This window comes from Hippoglossus hippoglossus, chromosome 16 (genome assembly GCF_009819705.1).
Source record: "Hippoglossus hippoglossus isolate fHipHip1 chromosome 16, fHipHip1.pri, whole genome shotgun sequence".
In the NCBI taxonomy this organism is placed as follows: Eukaryota; Metazoa; Chordata; class Actinopteri; order Pleuronectiformes; family Pleuronectidae; genus Hippoglossus; species Hippoglossus hippoglossus.
This window is the reverse complement of record NC_047166.1, coordinates 19,438,556-19,461,994: the sequence shown is the minus strand read 5'-3', so window position 1 is coordinate 19,461,994 and position 23,439 is coordinate 19,438,556. Positions and strand designations below refer to the sequence as shown.

At 40.2% G+C, this 23,439-nt stretch overlaps 1 protein-coding gene across 1 annotated transcript; it reads right to left on the bottom strand.

Moving 5' to 3' along the window:
* Positions 1–80: 80 nt before the first annotated feature.
* taf2 (TAF2 RNA polymerase II, TATA box binding protein (TBP)-associated factor) lies at positions 81–21,992 on the bottom strand. Its single transcript, XM_034609884.1, has 27 exons — positions 21,555–21,992; positions 21,283–21,337; positions 20,684–20,844; positions 20,373–20,491; positions 20,009–20,150; positions 19,407–19,638; positions 17,936–18,120; positions 17,608–17,721; positions 14,739–14,838; positions 13,997–14,082; positions 13,771–13,906; positions 13,495–13,649; positions 13,146–13,260; positions 12,900–13,009; positions 11,955–12,020; positions 11,635–11,761; positions 11,226–11,351; positions 8,365–8,505; positions 7,789–7,899; positions 7,381–7,574; positions 7,003–7,142; positions 6,488–6,557; positions 5,729–5,838; positions 3,954–4,183; positions 2,740–2,931; positions 2,546–2,648; positions 81–2,419 (listed from the first exon to the last, which is right to left on the bottom strand). The coding sequence occupies exons 1-27, from the start codon at positions 21,602–21,604 to the stop codon at positions 2,127–2,129; spliced, it is 3,663 nt and encodes a 1,220-aa protein (XP_034465775.1). The 5' UTR covers positions 21,605–21,992; the 3' UTR covers positions 81–2,126.
* Positions 21,993–23,439: the final 1,447 nt, after the last annotated feature.

Below are 23,439 nucleotides of genomic sequence, written 5' to 3'. Positions count from 1 at the left end.
GTTGAAAGCTCAGGAAGATGATAGTGATCGGTCCTGGAGTGAATAAGGAAATGTGAAATGAAATCCACTGGACCACTGTATACTAATCAAATAAAGTTTTATTTTCCTGCTATAAATCAAAACAAATAGAAATGACAGAAACCAACTGAAATGCAAACAATGAGCATGTAGAAATAAATGATAATGATAATAATAATACGACTTATTATATAATATAAACCATTCACCTGTAAGTAGCAAGAAATACTAGAAACATATTGTTACAGTTCAAATCATTTGGAGAAGCAGTTGGCCAATTTGCTTTGTCTAATGAAATAAAAAATCAATTAATTCACAAGGAATTCTGTTTTGAGAACAGTTGAGAACATGTTCAAATGAGAGTTTATTTAAGTCTTTATGGAGAATTGTAGCATCTTAGGGCCAGACCTGGTAAAAACATCTACCTGAGAGATCCGATCACAAGAGGTCACCAGTAAGTGCAGGTCTGAATGGACCTAAATGTGTCCTCAATGCGTCTTGAGATCCGATCACTCAGACCTCATTCCCAGGTTTTAATGGGTAGCTTCACACTAGGGTCGGGGGGTCAACCCACGACAAAAGGATGCACTAACAGACGGATGAGAAACTGAAGAACAAACCAGAGAAACGAGTGGAGAAACAGGGGTTTGGGTAAATGTGTTTTCTCTGTCTGATGTTGAGATAACTACATCAGGCTACTGTGTACAGCTGCTGCTGCTGCTGCTGTGGCTCTTCACTGTGACACACTGTAGCAGTAGTGAGGTATTTCTGATGCTGACAAACTGACTGTTATACCTGTGATCTTTTTAATCCAACAAAACACAAAATGAGAATTGAAACAAATGTAAAAATTGATGATTCCATCCAATTTATTTTAAAGGCAAATTAACAAATGAACACAATGTAAAAAAAATGAGGTCTACGTTCCAATCCTTCATTTCCCTTGAAGCCTTTGGATTCTACTTTGACCTTTTCTCTCTTTCACTTATTTCTGTCATTTGCAGTTTCTGATCTACAGATCTTAAAGATCGTCTCAGGGCTTTCTAGAGGTTATTAAGGACAAGCTGACGGAACTTGTATCTACTTACACAAGCACTAACTGGGAAGTTCACATGTACTATAAAGGAATTAATGCTGACAGGACTAATTAACCAGAGTCAAGAATGTTTATATGAATACTACGATTTTATTTGTCTGTAGAAAAAACAAGATGAAACCGACTGATTTAATAAAAAAACATTTTTTGAAACATATGAGTTACATGATCAACACCGGTCTGGTCATCTCAATGGTGAATTCTGGATGTTTTTTAAAACCACATCATCAACCCCAGGAAACAGTGCCAGAGTAAACCCAGTGTAAATGTCTTCGTGGAGCTGGATTCAATCTAGTCAAAACCTTCAATGATATAAAAGCACCTTTTAAAAATGATGGCAGTTGGGAAACAAAAGGTATTAAAAAAAACACTAGTATAACTTGAGTTTTAATTGTACAATACAGTAAAAATTGTTGTTTTTGTTGAATTTTCACCAGTGAGCAGACGATGAAATGTCCTGTGCAGGATGATGAGTCACTCGAGGCTCAGTCGAGGCAGGATGGTCAAATCTTCACCGCCAACAACCTGGTTTCCCCTCAGAAGCCACGCACTGAATGCTGGGATTCAGCTGTGGGGATGAGGCAGACCAGAGTGGTGTCCATGCAGCAGGGGCGGCTGTATGAGGTGGGATAAGTCTGTATTTGACTGTTGGTGGAAAAAGGTGACTGTGGTTGCACGCCCCAGCCAGACGGTTGCTTCCAGTAGAGTCCACCCACACCAGCACCAGTGTGTGTTTGTGTGTGTGTGTGTTTGAAGAAACAAGGTTTACCTTGACGACACTGCACTAACACTTCCTCTTCGGAGGCAACATGCACTACTGCTGCTTCTTTCCATCTATAACTACACTTGGACGTGATTCTTTTCTTCAACATTTTGTCGGAATGATTCTGCCTCATTCAGAGTAACAAATATTTAGTTCAACTGAACATGCTTTGCCTCCACTTTGTGTCACTGTTCTCATGATGCAAGCAGGCGATGGTTGTATCCAGGTAACATCGTTTCTCTCGGATTATTAGTCGGACAGAGATGGCGAGCGCAGGGATCTGCCGCTGGCTGGGCTGTTGCTGTAAACGTGCGAGTTGTCCCGCTCTCGTTCCTTCTCCTTGCTTTCGTGTTTGTGCTTGTGCTTGTGTTTGTGCTTGTGCTTCTTCTTCTTCTTCTTGTGCTCGTGGTGGTGGTGGTGATGGTGGTGGCTGTGCTCGCTGCCGTGTTTAGACGAGGTGGAGGTGGTCTCTTTGGTGAAGGAGGGCACTGGCGTGGCGGGCATGGAGAGCATGGACTGTTCGACTGACAGCGGCTCTTTACCTGAAAAGAGAAAGAGGACAGGAATGTCTAAGTTGGTTATGTGTTTATGTTTTTTATATTGTGTGTGTGTGTGTGTGTGTGTGTGTGTGTGTGTGTGTGTGTGTGTGTGTGTGTGTGTGTGTGTACCTGGTGTAGAGGGTCTTTCCATCAGATTAAGATGTTGGTGGATGAAGGCCTGACTATCATGAACAGTCTCCATATCGATATCTTCTTCTTCCATGGTGTTAAACTACAGCAGAGCAGAACTTATTAATACCTTCTGAGAACCACTTGTATTTTAGAGTATAATAAATGCATGAATAAGAAAATGGTATCATTACTTTTGGGGGAAAGGAAAGATCCTTTACTCTGATCTTGTAGCGCCCTGCTCTGCCTTCGTCTTCCTGCTGCTGCAGTACCTGTCCCGGCTCTGGGGGGGAGCCCAGCGGGGTCTCAGCCTTCCTCTTCAGGCCGAGAGGTGGCTGACCCACCCCACACACCCCCAATGAAATAGGATCCGGCTCTTCGTCAACCTGCCGATCACAAGTGCGAAAACATGAATGTGTGGAAATATGGCATTATTCATTTTCTTTACAATAGTGATATTTAAATAATGTGGAGTATGCAACACATTGGAAATAGTTTATAAGAAGTCAATCATCTATAAATGTAATTACTCCATGTTAGAGTTTAATCAGGTGTCACAGCCTTAGTGTCCATTAAAGCTCAACACACTGCAACACATGCAAATAGGCAAAACACAAGCAAGTTAAGAAAATGTGTGTACGTGCAGCACACTGGTCTATTTGCTTGTGTTGTGTGTATTTTCAGTATTTCTACATGTGTTTCTTTAGTTCTCAGGGCCACCAAAGATTGTGTGTATCCAATCAGTGTTGGCTACACTATACTGTGGTGGCCGTAATTACAGAGATCCTACATAAGACAACAGCTTTTATGAAGTAGCTGCCATCTTGAAATTACAACGTGGGATTACTCAGACATTGAAACCGAAAGGAATAAAGACCACCAAGTAGCTCACTGATTACATCAGCACTGGCAGAGAAACCAGTTAAACTCCATGTTGTGTGATGTTGTGGGTCTTCAACAAATGTGTTGCTTCGCTGAAACTACACAATTTACTTTCAAAATATGACAGTTTTATTAACACTAAGATAACTGTCTTGACAATTTAGGTAATGTCCACACTAGCGTTTAAAACAAAGACGATCTCTGTTTAGAGCAGCCTTTTAGCTCCAGATCAGAAATCATCTCCGTCCATACTAACGCATCTGAAAATGCACATCATATGACGATTCATGTGCATTGGTCATGTGCGTGGCAGAGCAAACACAAAGCAGATTGTCTATTCTGCAGTTGGTTGTAAGGCACAGCCATGGTGAAACATAAGAGCAGGGATTTATTTTCTTTGACGGAAGATCAGGTGGAAGATTCACAACATTCGCCACTGGTAGCCTAGTCGTGACTGATAATACACACTGTGCATGTTGTGCTCTGTTGCTATACAAATAAAATTGAAAGGAATTGAACCACTTACAGCTGTGTAACACATGCCAACTCCATGGATACCTATACTGGCAGGTGTCTCCATACCACCACTGACCCCCAGCTCAGGCTTGATGGTCGGGTTGAGCACGGCTTTCTTCTCCTTCAGGTTGAGCACGAGGCCCAACTCTGGCAGTGGCAGACACGAAGGACGGGTCAGACCAAACAATGCGTAGTAGAGGTTCACTGCGTCGCAGCGTAGCCGCCAGTCATGTGAGGTACCTGAGAAAAAGAAAGAAATGAATGATGAGGATGTGAGGAGTCTTGTTGTGAAGATACTGGCTATGTCACTGCAACATCTCTGGTTCAGTTTAAGCCAACGATCTGTGATGCATCCCTCCTTTGTGTCTGTCACCTATTGTCTGCTAACACATTAAGACAGCTTTGTCTTCAAAATACTCCCAGAGGATCAAACACATTGAGGTTACACACAGTGCAGAGCAGCCACCCTCAGTGGAGGGACTAAAAGAAATGCAAAGAGAATAAACAAGAGAAGAGAGGTGTAGAAAGGAAAGCAGGAAGGTTGAAGGAGGCTACATAAAGAGATGGAGGGAACCAATTTTCACATAAATCCAGAGCTGAAATAAGCGCTGCCTGTTCCTTCACTACACATTTTATTCAACATCTCCACAGAGACTATATGAGCATAGCTAAACACCAGATAATTAGCTCTCAGTGGCATGAGTGCTACAAAATGCTTCATTATATGGATCATTTGAGCAGCAGCGTGTTGAGAGTTGGACTGAATTAAACATCAAATATCGCTGAAGCTAATGATCCAAAGGCCCCGGCGCCGAACATGGGGGGTGAACTGTGGCTTTGGAAGAGGATTGATATAATTTACTCTAACGGCAGCAGAAAGCACTCAGTTTGTGTTCTTACAGCATTGACCTTCAGCCAGTGAAACATCATCCTGCGTGAGTGTGGGGTTTGACACATGGGAGGCCTGTGGGTTATTGTGTGGGGGGGGTGAAGAATAAAACAACCGACATAGTATTCAAGGTCCTCGCATTCTGGTCGCTGTGTATTTGAACTGGCAGCCGAGTCGGGTTGGACCACAGCACCCCACACTGTCTGACCGACAAACAAAAGTTCCCTGGAAATAATGATCATCCATGTTTATGATCATTCTTCAATATGTAAGTCAATAAATTAAATAACATGTTGCAGAGTCAAATGGTCTCTAGGAATATTGAATTGTGAACATACACTGTACTCTTATTTGGGTTGTGAGGTTGTGTGTATTTAGATTGGCAGATTGAAGCGCTATGGCCTGGCTAGCGAGCTGAAAGACACGTAGGACCCCCTGGAAGAGAATAATGAAATGGAACCTGAATACACAATAGAGGGCAGAACCATGTACGTATATGGTGGAGGCACTGCACCAAATACTAGACCTTCACCTTTTACATTTCAGGATTGGAAGAAATAAAAGTCAGGGAGGAAAACATTTCATCTGAAGCACGCCCTCAGCCAATGAAGAACCAAATGGAATATGTTGGACTGTTCAATTGAGATACTGATAATCCATAAACAAAATGATTGTTAGTTGCAGTTGTGCTGATTACAGAGAACCTATCAGTTAGTTTAATGGTCTGATAGAAGTCTGTCCATTCAAACATGTGTAAAGAGAATCTCAATTTATGTATTTGAAAGAAAGATAAGAAAGATATATTTTATTGGTCACATTCCACAATGACAAAACATTTTCAAATGGTTGGGTCACATCTAGTGTGTGTGTGTGTGCGTGTGCGTGTGCGTGTGTACCTGAGTTCATGAGCTTCCACAGTTGGTCAACCAGTGCTTCATTGCACAGAGGGGAGTCTGATGTCTTGGTGAAAGGTGGATTCTTACCGAGCATGCTCAGGACCTTATGTCTGATTGGACAACAAGCAAAAAATACAGACAAGCAAAGAAATTAAAATCCACACATATGGTCTTTTCGTATCAACAATGCATCAATTTAACATGAACTACAGGCAAAGTTTACATATCAATGTAAAATTAGTGGCAGCAGGCCCTGCATTTTCACTTTTCTTATTTTTGGTACCATGTTCTGACACAGCTTGACAGTGGGATGTTTCACTCCCATTTGTGAGTAGATATAGATGTGAGCAAACTGTAAAATGTATTTAGGAGCATGTGTGAGTAATATTGATCATAAACTTCAACCCATCAGTGTCATTTTTCCCTCGAAGCAGGGGTAATCGTTTAAAGTCAGTATGGACAGGGAGGAATAATAACAGTATCAGTTTCAGTGTACATATGTACATGTAATGATTGTATTAAGTTACACTTAAATATGATTACAGGTGACATTAGGTAATGAGGGAGTCATCAGACTAGTACTAACACATTACTGTCTCATGATAATGTACATGAATGTCAGAAGTGACAACAGGTTTGGGAAGATGAGATACAATAATGTACAGGACAAGAAATAAAACATGAGACAAATGTAAAGTACTGCACGTAATGTTCAGCATGAATGTGTGTGCGAAGTGTGCAGGTGTGCTTGGTGCTGACCTGACATAATGAGTTGGGTCGTTCTGGACCATGGCGAGCAGCCACTGCAGGTCCGCTGCACTTCTTTCCACTGTTGGACAAAAAATACAAAAACTGAGAACTAACACAACAACCCTGATGAAAAACATCTGAAAGATACAACAGATGTGTCAAAATAAAACCACATATCAGTCATATATGGCTAAAAGGGTATTTGGCTCCATGTCAGCAACAAGAGATCTCTGTCTTAGAGCCACATACAAGATTTTTCTGTTCTGTTTATGTTCAATGCTTTTCCTCTCCTCCTCTATGTCTGCACAATCACTTCCAAGCCACTTCCAAGCTGCTGCTCTGCTAACTTTATAATGGAGATGTCATCTGACAAAATCATCATAAACACAAATTAAAGATGCTGGCTGTACTTGAGGAGTGCGTCTGCAGAGGTAGTTTTGGGTCTCTGAGAATAATACATGGATCTTGATAAAAAAATACAGGCATATTGAGGGGACTGTTTTCTATGAGTGTAAACAGTTTACCTCTTGTATAGTCCACCAGAGCCTCCAAGGCAGCGACGCGAACATCTACAAAATGTCCAAACTCAGCGTAGGACTTGAACAGTGATGGGTCGCTGGGAATATGGCCGTTCTTCTGAAGCTCCCGAATTGCTCTCAGACAACTGGAGAGAGAAGGATGTCGGTAAAAAATGAAGCATATTCTTCATGTAGCAATAGTTTTGTGTTAGAGTTTGGATTATTCTGAATTTTGACAGCAAGATTTACATTTTTTTAACTACATGTACAGAAATTGGTTCCACATACTGGTTATCAGCCTCCTTTATTACTAATATTTGGTATCAACCCTGAAAAATGATCTATTGGTTGACCCCTACAGTATCCAGGAGCACATCTTTGTACCTGACAGTGATGGTGTTCCTGAAGCTGGGGAGCAGTTTTTCCATATTAAGGAATCGGGTGATCTCCTCCAAGATGAGACGGACGTCAGCATTTAAATTGTCCACTGTCCGCACCTCATTGTTGATGCTGATGGCTGGGGTCAGAGAGTTGGTCAGTGCTTCAATCAATTGTGCCCGATAGTAGTTGTCCGAGAACTAAAGATGGGTAAGATGGGGAGGAGGAAAGAGAAAAAGGAGACATTTTAATTAATATCCCTCTTTGTGTGTAAAATAAAAACATTTTAACAAACTTCCTTTTAGGTCTAATCCATTCATGTAATTAAATCATTAAAAATACAGCATTTTATTTTCTTGATTTTAAGTCTTTAAGAGTTACTCTTAGAGAAAATGAGTAAATGTGTGTTTTTACTTTGTTTTTTCTGTTGTCGTTATACTTGATGAGGTCAAGTATAAAGTTGAGGACATCTTTGGGACAGAGGTTCTGAACATCTCTGAGTAGCGCCATGGCAACAGGCATCGTCTGACATGGAAAACAAAGATGGAACAGCAATCATGAGATGATATCGCAGTGGACAGGACAATCATTTGTATGCTCAGTTTCACAACGTGCTTTAGTGCAGTACCTCTTCAACAGAACACAACGCATATTCAAAATTAAATCCTGATACCAATATTTGAGAATTGTCAACATCATTTAATGTTTATTTAAAATAAATGTAATGCAATTGATAAGGATGTTCTGAGTGAGACATGTTAAATTTCAAATATAGTTTTCAGGGCTCTCTGGTGGACACAATGAGTAATAGCATTGCAGTTAAAATGAATTCAAAACACATTTCCTGGTATTCTGGTTTCTTATCAGTTAACATTATCAGCAGTACTAGTAGTGATTTATTCATCTGTGATAAGTGAAATCAGACAAAGGTACAAGTTTGGTTCTACAGTAAGTCAAGTGTGTGTGTTTAGCTGTGTGTGTTTGACGAACCTTTTGTAGGAAGTAGCTCTGGAAGCTGATGAAGCTGTTGGTCTTGACAATGTTGGTGCAACTCTTACAGCAGAACATTCTGGTGAACAGGGACTTCATAGCTGGTGGGCCCTGCCATGTGCTCACCATAGAATTGGCTATCTGCAAAGATCACACACACCAATGAAAATGGATTAACACAATTTTACAGTCAATTACTTTGCTTAGTTACATTTACTACATTTAGTCATTTGGCAGATGCTTTTGTCCAAAGTAATACTGGAGACCAACACTAAAGCATCAGTACAGTAGAAGAGCTTGAATTCAGTTCTAAATCTGTTAAACGAGATAAATTGCAGGAGATCAGATAACGAATTTCTAGTTGGGGTGTTAGGAGAGAAAGTGCTCTTGAAAGATATTACTCTTTAAGAGGTCTTGAAAACAGAGTGGGACGTTGATGAGCAGCAGAGTGACATGAGACCAGAGGTGCAACCATATTCTGGACCATCTGTAAGGGTTTCACTGCATATGAATGGAGGCTCACTAAAAGGGCACTGCCACAGTCAAGGCGAGAGAAACCTATGGCCTGTACATTGCAAATTGTTTGTATTGGGGGAACCCTGTGGGGATGGGAAGAGGACGTCTGTCCACATGAGACATTGAAGGAACGTCCAGTTAGATAGGATTCTAACCAAGAAAATCCTTGGTTTAATAGCAGAATGGGGGGGGGGGGTTCACTGGTTCAAAGGCCGCTGATAAGCAGCAATAGGTTGAGATGTGTTCAAGTTGCTGCGTGTGGACCTCATCAACTGTCAACTGTCCTCAGTCGCAGTAATTACAGTAAAATATAAAGACTGGTTTCAAGATTTCTGCAACACATATTGAACAAAATGTATATTTGCACTGAAATATAAGATGCACCAAAGTTATTTGAGGAATGCCGTGGCGCACAAATGACAAGTCAACAATTGCTGGGATTAGAAGTGGAGTTAGAATAGTTGAATCAGTAAAACAATGTCCTTTCTGTCTGTTCGTTTTTGTGGTAAGAACTGAACTTCAATGTAAAAGGCGAACGTAAACATGAGCAGATCATGAGATTTCCACAGGTATGAAGACCAGTGGCTCCAGTGGTCTTTGAGTTCCAACAGGATATTAGGGAATTTATGTTAATGTGGTAATAAAGGGCTAAGGGTCACTGACACAGGATGTTGTCATATGGTTAGATAAATAAAGGCAGGAATGAACACAAGAATGTTCCTGTAAATGTGCATGAACGCATTCAAAACACATCTGTATTTTTTGCGTGTCTTGTGCATGCATTTGGCCGTTTTTATGTGTTTTCCCTGAGATTTTCAGCCCCAGGCTGTTCCTTATTACTTCCCACATTTTCTACCAAAAACAAGCAAGTAAATGCCATCCCAACCTATCATAATGCAGCCAAATCCATCTGAGAGTTAAAGTCAGTCACACCGCACTTTGTGGTCAGTGTGGGTATGCAAGTCTGCGAGTGCATGTGTTTATGTGCAGGTTGAGAGTGTGTGAGTGAATGTGTGTGTGTAGTAGTAGTTCTAGTATATACCAAAGGCCAACATGGCAACATAATGAAAGAAGTGAAGTGCTGCCATTTCAACCTCCACTCAGTTTATCACGTTGTGAAAATATTGGTTCAGGTGGAAGTCGAATGGCGGAAATCCAGTGGGGTTAAAGTTGGAACAGACCAAATCCAGAGATGGAGAATTTCCTGTAGCCACAGAATAGGATTATTCAGGCAACGAGCTTAAGTGCAGCGAGGGTTAAACCGGTGGGTGGCCCTGCAAGCTTGGAAGTTATATGTTGTTCTCATACTGTAGCTCTTTTCACAATACTGTTAGCACTAGAGATTTTGTAAAAAAAAAAAAACATTTTTACCAAAGTACAAAATGAAAATCAAACTGACCTCTATCATTAGGAATGAAAAGAGGTTATGTCTCAAATTTGGACACAAGTTCAATAGAGAGATGACACACTAGTTTCAGTGCCTTAGTACAAACTGAACAACGTTGTGTGTCTCGTTTTCACTACACTCACTATGAGTCATTCATACAGACCTCCCAAACCTTCATTCATCTGAAGGCTCTCCTTCTATCTCTACTACTCAACTAATCCATGCGTATTACTCCACACATCCCTCCACTCTTACTGCGCCTTTGCAAAGCCCACGTCTATACAGTGTATACTGTGGAATTGAATTATGGTGGAGTGTGTGTGGCGCACACGCCCGAATCAGCGAATGCATGGAAGAGCTTATTGCTAAGAGGAACACAAAATCGACTATTTGGGATAATTTGCTGAAGGTCTTTCTGCAACGTGTTGTATGGCAAAAGATTTTAAAATCAGTTTCAACTCAGTTTGAACAGCCGATAGACAATATATTCATTCAATCACCTGACACTACTGACACAAGTGATGAGACTTAATGAAGCACAAAACCAAATCCAAACAATGCCTATCTGGAACCAGAGGGTGGTCCAGTTCAGGATCTCACTTAGTTACTGTAAGAATTTTACATTACACAAAACAGCAGACAATATTAAAATGATGCATATTAATTTTAAAGGTCTTAAAGAAAAGTTGATCATATGACTTCTTAACAGACCAAGATGATGTTTTGGACCTTTTTTGGACGTTCTGACATGAGTTCTCCACAAATGTGTGTTGTAAAATGATTGTAGGTCATAGGAGTTCAACCTGCAGTGTCACATATTGATTCAAGAATGTTCAACCTTAGCTCTGCCAAGCAGCTACCCAGAGGCTTCGCTTTTGTAAAACAAAAAAAAAAATTGCTACTAAAATAAATACAAACACACACAAAACAAATCCCACACATGTGCATATACACATACCCTGGCCAAACAGAAGCAGGCCTGCATGCGGACTTTGTAGAAACACTGTTCTTGCTCTAAGATGTCAGTCAAAGCCAGTCTGGAGGCAGGAGTTGGGAACTTCTCCAGCGCCAAGATAGACTCCTCCTTCAGGAGAGACAAGACACACATACTTTTAACTAAATGTGAAAAGAATTTCAACTCAAAGATGTCTAATCAGTGTTTGTTGGCTAAGATGGCAGACACACTCCTACAGCTGAAAGTAACAACATGTAACTCCAACCAGAACATGAAAAGAGCAGGAGAATGCACCGCATGAAATGTTAATTGAATGGACTTGACCTGTGTCAGTAAAGGTTTGATAAAAATCAGAAGCTGCTACATCGTCAAACAAAAGGGTCTTTGGAAAACTACACTACCAATAACCCACCTGTGCAACTACATCCCTCTCATAGCGCAGCTGATACTGCCACATGAAGTCAGCCTGCTCAAACTCCACCTTCCGCAGAATGGACATGTCGGGGTCAATCCGGATCCAGAGGAGAGGAGAGTCAGCGCTGCAGAGACACAAAAAGACAGGGACACATCAGGGGAAAGAAATGTCAAGTACTTCACCTCAACTGACCTGTGGACACTGGTTCCCAGAGATTATAAATGTGTATGATATGGATAATGTGGATGTAGTCAAGGGGATTTTTAGAACTGTATTACAGAATGACAGAAGTATGTATGACAGAAGAAATGTCTTACTCCATAGCTGACAAATCCATGTCCACCTCCTCTCCATTCACCAGAGGGATCTTCTTTTTCTTGTTTCTGGGAAGAGAATCACACAAAACTAACAAAAACTTAACACTAATGTATGACATATAAATAAAAAAACATGTTGAAATTCCTTTTACTCTTTAATAGAAAAGAAGAAGAAGGAGAGAGGCACCATAGCTAAAGTGGAGATTAACAAATCACAGGAGCCAAAGGAAGCACCACAATGGAAGCATCAGTCGACTTTAAGATTTATAATGAGTCTCAGACATTGACTGACAAAATGGAGGAAAACTCCTTTTATGATACAATATCCTAGCAACACGACCATGCTGCATGTGCAACATCTCTGCACTCAGCTATAAAATGCAGCAGTGGAGTGAAACACCAAGAACTGAGAAACATCAAGAACACCGAGATCTCTTATGGTATTATGAGAAGTACCAATGTTTTTTGGTTCATTATGAAGTTGTGGCAGGAAAAAAAAGAATGTGGCCGGTCGCCACAGTCTAGATTATTAATGGGAAACACTGCATTGCTGATTGTTAAAAAACAATTTACTTAGTGAAGGGCTCCTTGTTTCTTTCTTTCTTGATTTATTTAATGGCTTTAAAAGGCAGCTTTATAGAGTTAGGAAAAATAAAGAGCAATAGAGTTTAGAGTTAAGAAGTTAAAATCCACCTGACAGTCATGAGACACAAATGTGGCCAAATCTGGCACAAACATTCTATAGTTAGTGTTTGCAGGATTCTGTTGCTGAACCAAACACAGAACTTTGAAACCTTACAGAGTCTTGTGTGAGGGATTCCTCTCCCAGGACAGGCAGATTTTACATTGAGATCAGATTATATAAATACAGAATATCAATTAATTAAGTAATATAATTCACAAATCATGATAAAATGAAGAAGTGTGCATTGCTGTTTTAGGTACCGTCTGCTCTTGGAGTGGCAGGGGATGTCATGTTTGAGGCTGTTTTCCTCTATCTGCAGTGTGTGTTTGAAGGACCCATCCAGCTCCTGCACTGTCACCTTGATGGGACCCTGCAATGAGATAAATATATAGATTTCTTCAGAACCGCAGTTTAGTACATTTCAGAAATGGACTCTGCCACTTTGCTAACTTCTTTATTCGTTTAAGTCATGACTTTTACTCTGAACGTAAAAATAGTACATATACCACATATTTCTGAGTTCCAGATGATGTGTAGTCCTGACGGATCTCCAGCTCTAACACGTTCCTCTTCCTGTTAAAGGCAAAACTTCCAAAGAATTTCACCACAGCACTCTGGTCTCTGGACAGTTGAGTTAAGATGCACACAGGCGACCAAGAACGGTTGGGACAATCACAATCACCACACCAGGGTTACAGCTAAAGATGGTGCACAGATACTAGGAAGTTACATCTACTAATAAAACAGCAAATCATTTCTACGAGTTTGAAAAAATGAAATTGTGAAAACTTGCATTCTGATTTTCAAATGGGTAAAGAGTTAGGAAAAATATTTAAAAACTGTATTAAAGGATACACCCATTGTTTGATCAGCGGGCCTATGTCTTTGCCAGAGACGTTGGAGATGGATTTGAGGAAAGCGTGAGTAGACAGAAGCATCTGGCTCCACATGTGACTCTGATACTTCTGGGATGAGGCCGTACTGGCCAAACTCAGGAGCTTGTTGAAAACCTAGAGGAGGGCAGGACAGAAGAAGAAAAACAATAAAGACTAAAGCAGCATTTCTTATAATGTTAACTTAAACTGGTTTTGACATCTTCAATTACAGAGACAGAAAATGGTTGTGCCTGACCTGCAACATGAACTCCATGCTGATCCTGTTCTCTATCAACCTCATCACCAGGTGGGCTTTACACTGGAACATCTTGTAGTATTCCCAGGACAACGTGTGGGGGTGCTTGATGGAGAAGTGAAGGTGAGGAGTGGGACTAAAGAGAGAAAAAAGTTCAGTGTGAACTAGAAAATTACTCTTCAAACATTAAATCAGTGTGTAGGGATTTAAATAAAAAATGTTTTACTTGTCTTTCTCTTTGCCTCCACTGAAGGTTGGGTGCAACAGGACCCCTCCCATCTTTAGTTCATAGTCCACAATCCTGTCCAGCTCCTGTTAAGAGACAGAATAACATTTATAAAAAATTAAACTAATCAAACTGATGTTGTCTTTACATTTTATCTCATGCACATTATTTTTAGGCTGCAATGATTAGTTTTAATACTGATTAATCTGACTAATATTTAGTAATAATTTAACCTAAAAAATGTTTTTTAACAGCTAAGATCATGTTTCAGGACCTGAAATATGAACAATGTGTGATCAAAAACTGAACTTATTAAATAACAATGGCAAAGAAAAGCATTAAATTCTCACATTTCATCCTTGAGTCTAAGTGAATGTTTGTGTCACATTCCCTTTGGGCATTCGTGACATATTGCGTTCAAAACAACGCATGGTCATGTGACCTTGACCCTTGGACCTTTGACCACCAAAATGTAATGATTTCATCCTTGAATCCAAGTGAATATTTGTACCAAATTTGGAGAAATTCCCTCAAGGCATTCTTGAGATATCGCATTCACGGGAATGGGACAGATGGAATCTAACCAAAAATATAACCAATTTTGAGACGGTGGGAAATACAAAAACATGGCCGCCTCACTGCAGCAGTTGGGCAGGTACCAGCTCTGCTCAGTGGTCTGGGGGCGAGTAAGTGCTATGACAGGATAAACAGTGGATACACATTTGATAGATAGAAGCGTTACCTCTTTTATCCAGTGTCGATACTCATTGACTCCAAAGGTTTTCTTCAGGTAGAGGCCATAGATGTAGCCTGAGATTCCCTTCAACACCCACTCATCAGCCCTTCAGAAACAACAACATGCCATGTCACTGCCATGAAGGTTCACAAAATACTTAACATCAATGAATTCATTTACGTAATTCCCAGAAAGGATCCAGAATTAATAGTGGCAAATGAACTGTAGTTAAAATTAAAGTCTGTTGGTTTGTCCTAATTCTGAACTTTAGACTTGCAGACATTTTTTGTAGAGACTCACTTTTGTTCATCACAAGATTTATAGCAACAGGAAATGTGAAACTAATAACCAATCAGTGATTCAAGACTGAATAACAAAGTTTGACAATAAAAATCGCTTTTATTTTGACCTGTTAAATCCTTTTGCCGACGTTGTCCTGGCCTCTTTCACAGTGAAAACCCTCTGTAACGCTTTTCAGGCCACACTTGAGTTGCTTCATCTCTCTATAATGGTGAATTTTACCCTCAGGGTCTGGGTTGAAAGGAACTTGGCAATCACAACTCTCATAAATTTACCAACCTGGCTTTATTAGCTTGTTAAAGAAGAGACAACACGCTGATTCAACCTCGGTGGTTTTACGCAGAACTGAATCAGGTCTGGTTTATATAATGATGGTGATTTCATCTATGTATCAGCTATAATCAACATTATGCAGAGAAGTATTTTCTTTTACGGGTCTGATCCCGGGTTTATGGATCATATTATGACTACTATTCAAGAACTGTGAATTCTGCAGCTCCTAATTTCCTTTCCCTCTGGACCTTGACCTCAAGACCAACTGAACCTTTCTTGAATAGAAGCCTCCATCTTCAGGCTTGAAAAACTGCCAAATGTTTTATAACACAAAAAATAAAATATACAGATGCAACAGTCTATATTCACATCAGCAGACATTCATTAAGAAGAAAACCAGTAGTTCTTTGATTAGACACGTGATGCAGAGATAAACCAGTGATCCAGGGTCTCAAATTCACAATTCCTCAACACAGTTTCAAAGATTTGAAGGTTTCTCTTTTTCTTATGCCTTCTCTTTTATACGTCTGACAAGCTACTGAGCGCAGCCTGTTTTCAATTACCGGCCCCAGTTAACCCCCACTCTGATTAATTGCTAGCAGGCAGCACCAAGCTTGGCTAACATAAAAGAGATCTGTGACTTTCCTGAGGTCTTACACACCAGCCAGCTCAACAACAAAAGCAAACCAAGGTCCCACATCTGATGTGTGTTTAGAGGTCAGGCAGGATAAAAGAGGAGGGAGGCAGAATGGAGAATGAGCAAAGGTAAAGAAAGGACACGCAATTACTTTAAATCCTCATCAGCAATTAATATAATATCGACAGTACCAGAGAAACTAGTGTTAAAGTTTGACTGATGGTCTCTCAACATGAGCAAGCCCCTCCGAATTATTTCCTCAGTCTCTCACACACAGAAACCACACTGGCCAAGTTGCCAGGTACTAACACAGTGATCCATCATAGTGGTAAATACAGTCATTCATGCCAGTGCTGGCCCATCTTGTGACTCCTGACAAAACATCACAGTGCTGCAAATCTCTCATCACCAGCATTATATGAAATGGTCTGAGGGTAAATGATACCACACGTCTCAAAAAGACATGAATACAACGAAGAGTAAGGCTGACGGCCTGGACATTATGTGAGTATGCTTCCAAACAATTATGACAGCACTTTTCCATGACTTAACAATCTGGCCTCTGAAGCTTACTGTGGTCCGTCCCTGGCTGAACTCAAAACACCTCATCCCACGACAGTCAAAGTCACAGAAGGCTTCAAACGATTTGCAGCATACCTGCTCGGAATTACCACATTCAAAGGTGGCCTGCTGTCGCAGGGGGGGGGCGTGATGAATCATACAAATGAGGCAAACAGCACTCACTTCGAGAAGGCATTCCTGGTGCTGCACTCAGATGGTCACATGAAGAATGAAATACATATATGTATAAAGACAGTGGCTACTCAGTTGTACCCAGAATAAGATCAGGGGCCTTTAGTTACTGTGAACCTGCCTTCTGGAATTTACCTTTAAAGCCAAACTCAAAACCTTATTGTTTTCTCAAGCCTATAAACAATGTTAGTGTGAATATGTGTGTGTGTGTGTTTGTTGGAGGGTGAGGGGACAATGGCAGTGTGTGTAATTCTATTATGGGCTTGTTTTCATACTGTATACTGCTTTGTTATTATTGTTATTGCATTGCCACTGTGCGGTGAGTTATTCCATGAAAAGAACAATGAAATTCTTTGAAATTAAACATGCTCTATAAATAAAGTTGCCTTGCTTTGTTCTTGATTTACTTTAGTTCCTGGAGGGAGACAAATGCACTTACATACTGTAAAACATAGACTTGACTGACACTGCAATACAGAGGGTTTTTTCCTATGTTATTCAACCTATTACAGACGTGAGCGTGAGGAGAAAAGGTGAAGCTGGAACACAGGAAATCGAAGCACAAGCAGGGTATATTTGAGTGCGAGCACAGGGATTTGCATGAAACCATTACAAAATCTGAACGCGAAATCAGCAAGTCCTCCTCTCAAATTGAAAGAGCAAGCGCTTGAATAAAGAGAGGAAATCCTCTTTGTGCTAAAGGCCACTGACAATAGAGCCTTCAGAAGTTGGAGGCTCTAAACATGAAATCTGACTTTGAGACTCTGGTCTCTGTTTTAGCAATCTGAGTTTAAGTGCATTTAGTTTGTCTCCTTAAGATTGGAAAAAAGTCATTGCCCAAGCACATGCTTAGAAAAGGTTGTTTATAGTCTCAAATGTAGCTCTGCTACACAGTAAAAAGTTAAATCTCACCATGACATCCTGGAGATGAAACAACCAAAGAACTGCTGAGCCAAGGCCTGGGCCAGACAGCGACGGGTCTGTGGGGTCTGGTCTATGATCATAGCACTGTGAAGCAGGTTGGTACTGAAAGACAGAGGCAGAGTGGAAGTGGCTGTGAAAACAATATGACTTTGATCTGCATCCTTGACAATCTCCTGAAAATTATCACGTTTCTATGGTTGTTAATTTATGCACCATAAAATCATGTTTGCACCAACATGTGCATGAGCTCAGAAATCTAACAATTCCATCATAACCTGAATGGACAGAGAAGCAGTTGAACTCTATTTCACATTACCTAAAGATGCTCATGGATGCATAAGAGGACACTTGCACATAGGGTTCATCCACAAACACAGTCTTGAAGCAGGAATAAGGGTAACGGCACGTCAGGATCTCTTCATAGAACTCAAAAATCTCATGCAGGTATGACATGGAGTGTTTGAGCAGTGGCAACAGCTGCGGCAGACAGAAGTGGGTCACCTGAAAGGTAACAGGAGCAAGAACAATGTTAGTTATTAGGTCTTTGTATATCTTAAAAATCATTGATAACAATGCTAATACGATTATGGGCAACAACTAACTAGTTGAAGTTGAACTTGCAATGTTCACATTTAAGAGCTGTTCCTGTTAAACTTTGCTCTCCAGCCAGAGTCAGTAACACTATTGCAAATTGCCAAATACAGAAACTGTTGAGCTAATAACAGTAATGATAAAAGAATATTGGAAGTTCCCTTGATATTTCATTATGGCATTTACCATTACAGACTATGTATGTCACCGCAGAAACAATCACTGGTGCTCCACTGCCCTCCCTCCGCGATTTGTATTCTTACTCAACTAGGAAACTTGGGAGAATCATTACAGATCCATCACAACCTTGACACAGGAGCAGTTTCTTTCCCCATAAATTACCAACCAGTAAGATCTGCTGTAACAGATCTACTCTTGTTTCTTAGTTATTACAACCTGCTTCACATCTTCACATACTGTAATAAACAAGTACTCACAATTCCATTCCCGATACATGATGCACACTATTGTTGTTAGTGCTACCACACACACTCATTTGTACAGGTGTTGTTTGTAATTCACATTATCTGTATAGTACACTGCTTGAGAGTCACCACAGCGTGCTTTCTTATTCTTTTGAAAGGGACTAAGGGGTGAAGGATATCTTAAGGTCAATACTGCCACCTTGTGTTCATTCCTATAGCAAATATTACTATATTATGACTGACCTGCAGTAAGTCAGTGTGTCTCATAATGTTTGACAGATGACTGTAATTTGTAGTGTAGTTAAACTGTGGTCCCAGTGAATATAATAATAGTTGACACTTTCCTCTTACATGCGTTTGTGACTCAGACCAGACTGTCCAGTCAAATTTACATTTGGAAAGAAGTCTCAAACTTTGATTCTCATTTTACAATAATATATAAAGGCATTGGAAAGCAAGAAAATCCCTTGTTTTTAAATATGATGAGTGTGTGTGGGGGGTGTTCTCAGTTCACTATAAAAGAGACTTTGCATGATGTGAGTTAGGAGTAAGTGTTACTGAAGTTACTGGCCAGAAAGTTTAAGAGACACTGTTTAACATTACATGTCATAAAAGTAAAATAATATTTTTCTTCATATTATTATTTTTCTGGTCTGAAAGTAATACATACTGTAAAGATGTCAAAACGTGTTAAATTAGTTCATTTTCCAATTCTTAACTACACACAGCAACATCATCATTTAAAGGCAGCACTGGTCACTAAGAACCCACCTCGTGCATGTAGGGGTCCACAAGGATTTCAAAGGGCCCCACAGCCAGGGAGATGTTAGGGGATGCCGTGGGAATGGGGAGGACATAGTGATAAGTCTTCTTCCTCATGTCATTGGTGTACATGGTCTCCACCAGATCACCACAGGACACTGCCACCATGGAAGCATCAACAGTGAACTCCAGCTTCCACGTACACAGCTCTGAGTAGGAGTCCACGCAGGGGAACCAGAATCTGGGGTACAAGACATTTTAATGAGCTTTAGGCACAGGCTAAAAGCACAAATAAATGAAATGATTAATGTGACTGTGAGCTTTATTAGTTGCCCTTTATGACCAGCTCTAAGTGTGAGTCTAAACAAAAACAAAGGAACTATCCAAAAAGGAAAGAAGAGAAGCCAGCGAGCTTAGAATACAAGTAGGATTCTACACTATAACCTTGTTGAGACAGGAAATAGTCTGTGGATTCTGGTATTTCAAAATCTGGTTTAGCTTAGGGACAAAATGTTTGAAATTGTCCTTGTACAAACAGTTACTAAAAGCAAAGTATTTCATTTGAATCCATTCCTACAAAATAGGGTAATTATAGAAATATGTTCGGATACCTGGTGGAGTTCTGGTATCCAAAGGAAAACACATGAGCTCCTCTCTCTGCCATGGTGCCCTCCACATCAGGAACAACGAAGTGGAGACCTCCTTTTGGCTGGTCCAGTGAGAATTCTATGTACACCTTTAAAACTTTCAAATCTGAACACAGATGACACAGAGATTTGGTGGATTAACCATGGTCTTATGGTTTCATTTCAGCAATGCAGTACATAGAAAACTTGGAAATCCATATCACGTGACCACATCAATCCATGCCATAAGAAAATTAAAAAATGGACTTATGTGACGATGATGTTAGACTATTATTTAAAAAATTATTACTTTTAGATTTGACTGTGGCTTTTACACTTTTCCCCTTACCATCTCCTTGTTTCCAGAGTTCAGAGGGCACCTTGATGACCAGCTCCCCGTGTCCTGCATCCGGGTCCACAGCACTCACTGCTGCTGTGTAGGCACTCGAGAAATAGTTGAGGTTCCTCCTACGAAGAAACATACAAAATATTTACACAAAACTGTGTGTGCCTCTTGAAGTAGACAATAATAGTTTATTAAAAAAAATACTTTTTCTTGCTCCATATCGATGCACCATTACAACTACATGTATTTCTGGTTTAATTAACATATATCTGGTTAGCAGAGGACCCATATGTGTAACACAGTGATGTACTCACTGCTTGGACTCGTGGTGGCACACCTCCAGTGTGGGGTCATTGTAAATGAACGGGGCTTCAAGTTCATTGACTCGGACCCTGTAAATGCGGCACTGTTTACTGTTGAGCTTGATCCTGTTCAGGTTGACCACAGTGGGGAAGATGGTCAGCTCGACATAGCCCTAAGGGATGCAAGGAAAACAGGCACGGCAGTTTTATTTATAAAGCACAGTTCATACACAGGTTCTGTAAAGACACATTAAAAACAAAAGGGACTAAATGAAAATAAATCAATTTAAAATCTGAAAGAACAGTTGAAAACTATTTTCAAGTAAAATAAAAGTTAAAAAGAGTAGAATAAAGGGAAGGAAGAAGTTGGTGAAAAGCATGTGTTGGCTTTTCCACAGCAGTTAGTTTAATATAATTCTGTGGAGCTGTAACATGATAACAAGACCCGATCTGACACAGCATAACAACATTAAATCAAGCCAATACAAATGATGAATGACAAAACTAACTCAGTGTAATAAAGTGTTATTACAGTAATAACTATCCTCCATGTTGTTGGTGATTCCTCCTGATTGAATAAGTGTGGTGTGTGATGATCGTGTTGTACTCACGATGACAGATTTCCTCTGGAAGTTGATGTTGTTGATGCACACCATCTGATGGGTCGTAAAAACAGCAACAGAAACACCGCGTCATTATGGGATGTAAATCTTAATGGACTATGTTGTTTACTACACATTCAATGAGCAGAGACACGATCACACTGGGTTAGTGTCTGCAAGCAGGACTCATGGAAGCTGGGTTAGCGTTAACTTAGCTGTGCTGCTGCAAACCAATCATCACAATGCTAACAAAGACGCAGAGATACGGAAGAAGTACTTATAATTTGAATGGTCGCGGGCTCTCGAACCCTTTATCCTTCTTCCTGTTCATCTTCACTGGTTGTTGTGATGAAGTCGCAACATGCCGCTGTTCCACTGCTCCGTGTGCTTCCTCTCTGTCAGCCGGGCGAAGCTAACACTCCGCTAGCTTCACATTCAGCCGCAACCTGCAAAAAGTCCACTTTAATAAGTAAACGGTGTCCTCTGGGTTAGAGTCCCTGTGATGAGCCTCGGGTTGTTTCCACTGGTTTCACTGCAGCCACGGAGGACGTTTCCTTAACGCGAGTCCGCCATGAGCACCAGTGGGTGTTGTAGAAGAGAGCAGGTCCCCAGCGAGAGGCTGAAGCGGCCACAACATTCAAAAAACCGCTCTGTGTTCGGCTGCAGGAAGAGAAGCGAGCGCCGCTCCGCTGGGTTCCGCCATTTTCTTTGTGACCTCTGACCTCCTGCGTAAAACAGACACAAGAAGAGAGTTTCAATAAAAATGGGACTATCGCCAAAATACACAGCAAATGTATAACGTGTGGTATACACTAGTTTTCAAAGTTAATACAATTAATCGCATTTATTGATTAAAAAAAACTGAGGGCACGTCTTCGGCGCGTCAGAGGGGGCGGAGACTTCCTGCATGAGCTTCACTCAGCGCGCCCCCTCCTGTGCATGTTGAGAATTACATCAGAGGCAGAGTCGGGGTTCATCGCCAAGTAGATAAACACACAGAAGGAATTAGCTGTGGTGTATTAGTACAAGCATAAATATATAAAATCAATAAAAATAAAGATATTATACACACTACACACGTGATTGAACATATTTACAGTGTGCAGGTTATTGTCCATTTGAAGTTCAAGTATGACAGTCACAGGTGAGATGAGCTTTATGTAGTGAAATGATTATCATACATGGTTTAACATGCACCTTTTATGATTCTTTGGATTGAGAGAGTGAATTAAAACGTTTCCTCTAGTAAAACATTCACGTTGTCCACAGGATATGAAACGTGTAGTAGAGTTACAGGGGGGCACCACTGGGACGGAATTCATCGTTTCATATTTTATTGGCCAATAAGAAGAGGTTTGATATAATTTATTGGCTGAATGAATGGAATTCATTACTATTTCCATAAGGATTTAGTTGAGCTCCTTTAAGCAACCGGTACTCATAACCTGTCTATATTTATTACATCACAAAAAAAATTATATAGAATATTTGCATACTTTTTATCGATTGAAGAATGATTGGAACTGTCAGAAAGGCTTTGTTCACTCAGATAACCACTTTTGTCTATATTACAGATAATAATTACATAATTATGAAATAACCCAATGCACTTTTCATATTCAATTAAATAATTCTGTTCAAATGGCTCTATGTTCTCTTTAGCAAAAACACATTATTTTATAAGTTTTCATTTTGCACCTTTAGTTCTTTATGTGCTCAGAATCTTTTCAACATGGGACATGTGCACCTAGAAGAAAGTAAGCAAGCAGAACTTCTGTGGGTTTGCCATTACTGCCCTGTCACATTCCACTTGGCTTATAATTTGGTTCACTCTTAATTTAAATATAAAAATATATTATTGATTAAAGCAAGGGAATGCAACAAACTAGATTCAATGTGACGTTTTTTAACTGCACCAAGTTACTTTTAGTCTCGACTTATCAACAAGCCATTGTTCCAACTGGTTTTTCTTTACTTTCAGATAAGGGAATATTTCAACCAGGTATTCTTTTTTTCTGTCCAATCACAGTATTCTGATTGATGATTAATTCAAATCTTTATGGAAAATGAAAATGTGAGTGTGACAAATCCTCAGGTTCTTGTCCTGTCTCCCACTGTGGAGGAAGGAAGTTTTACAGAGGACAATTTATCCAATGAGCATGAAGA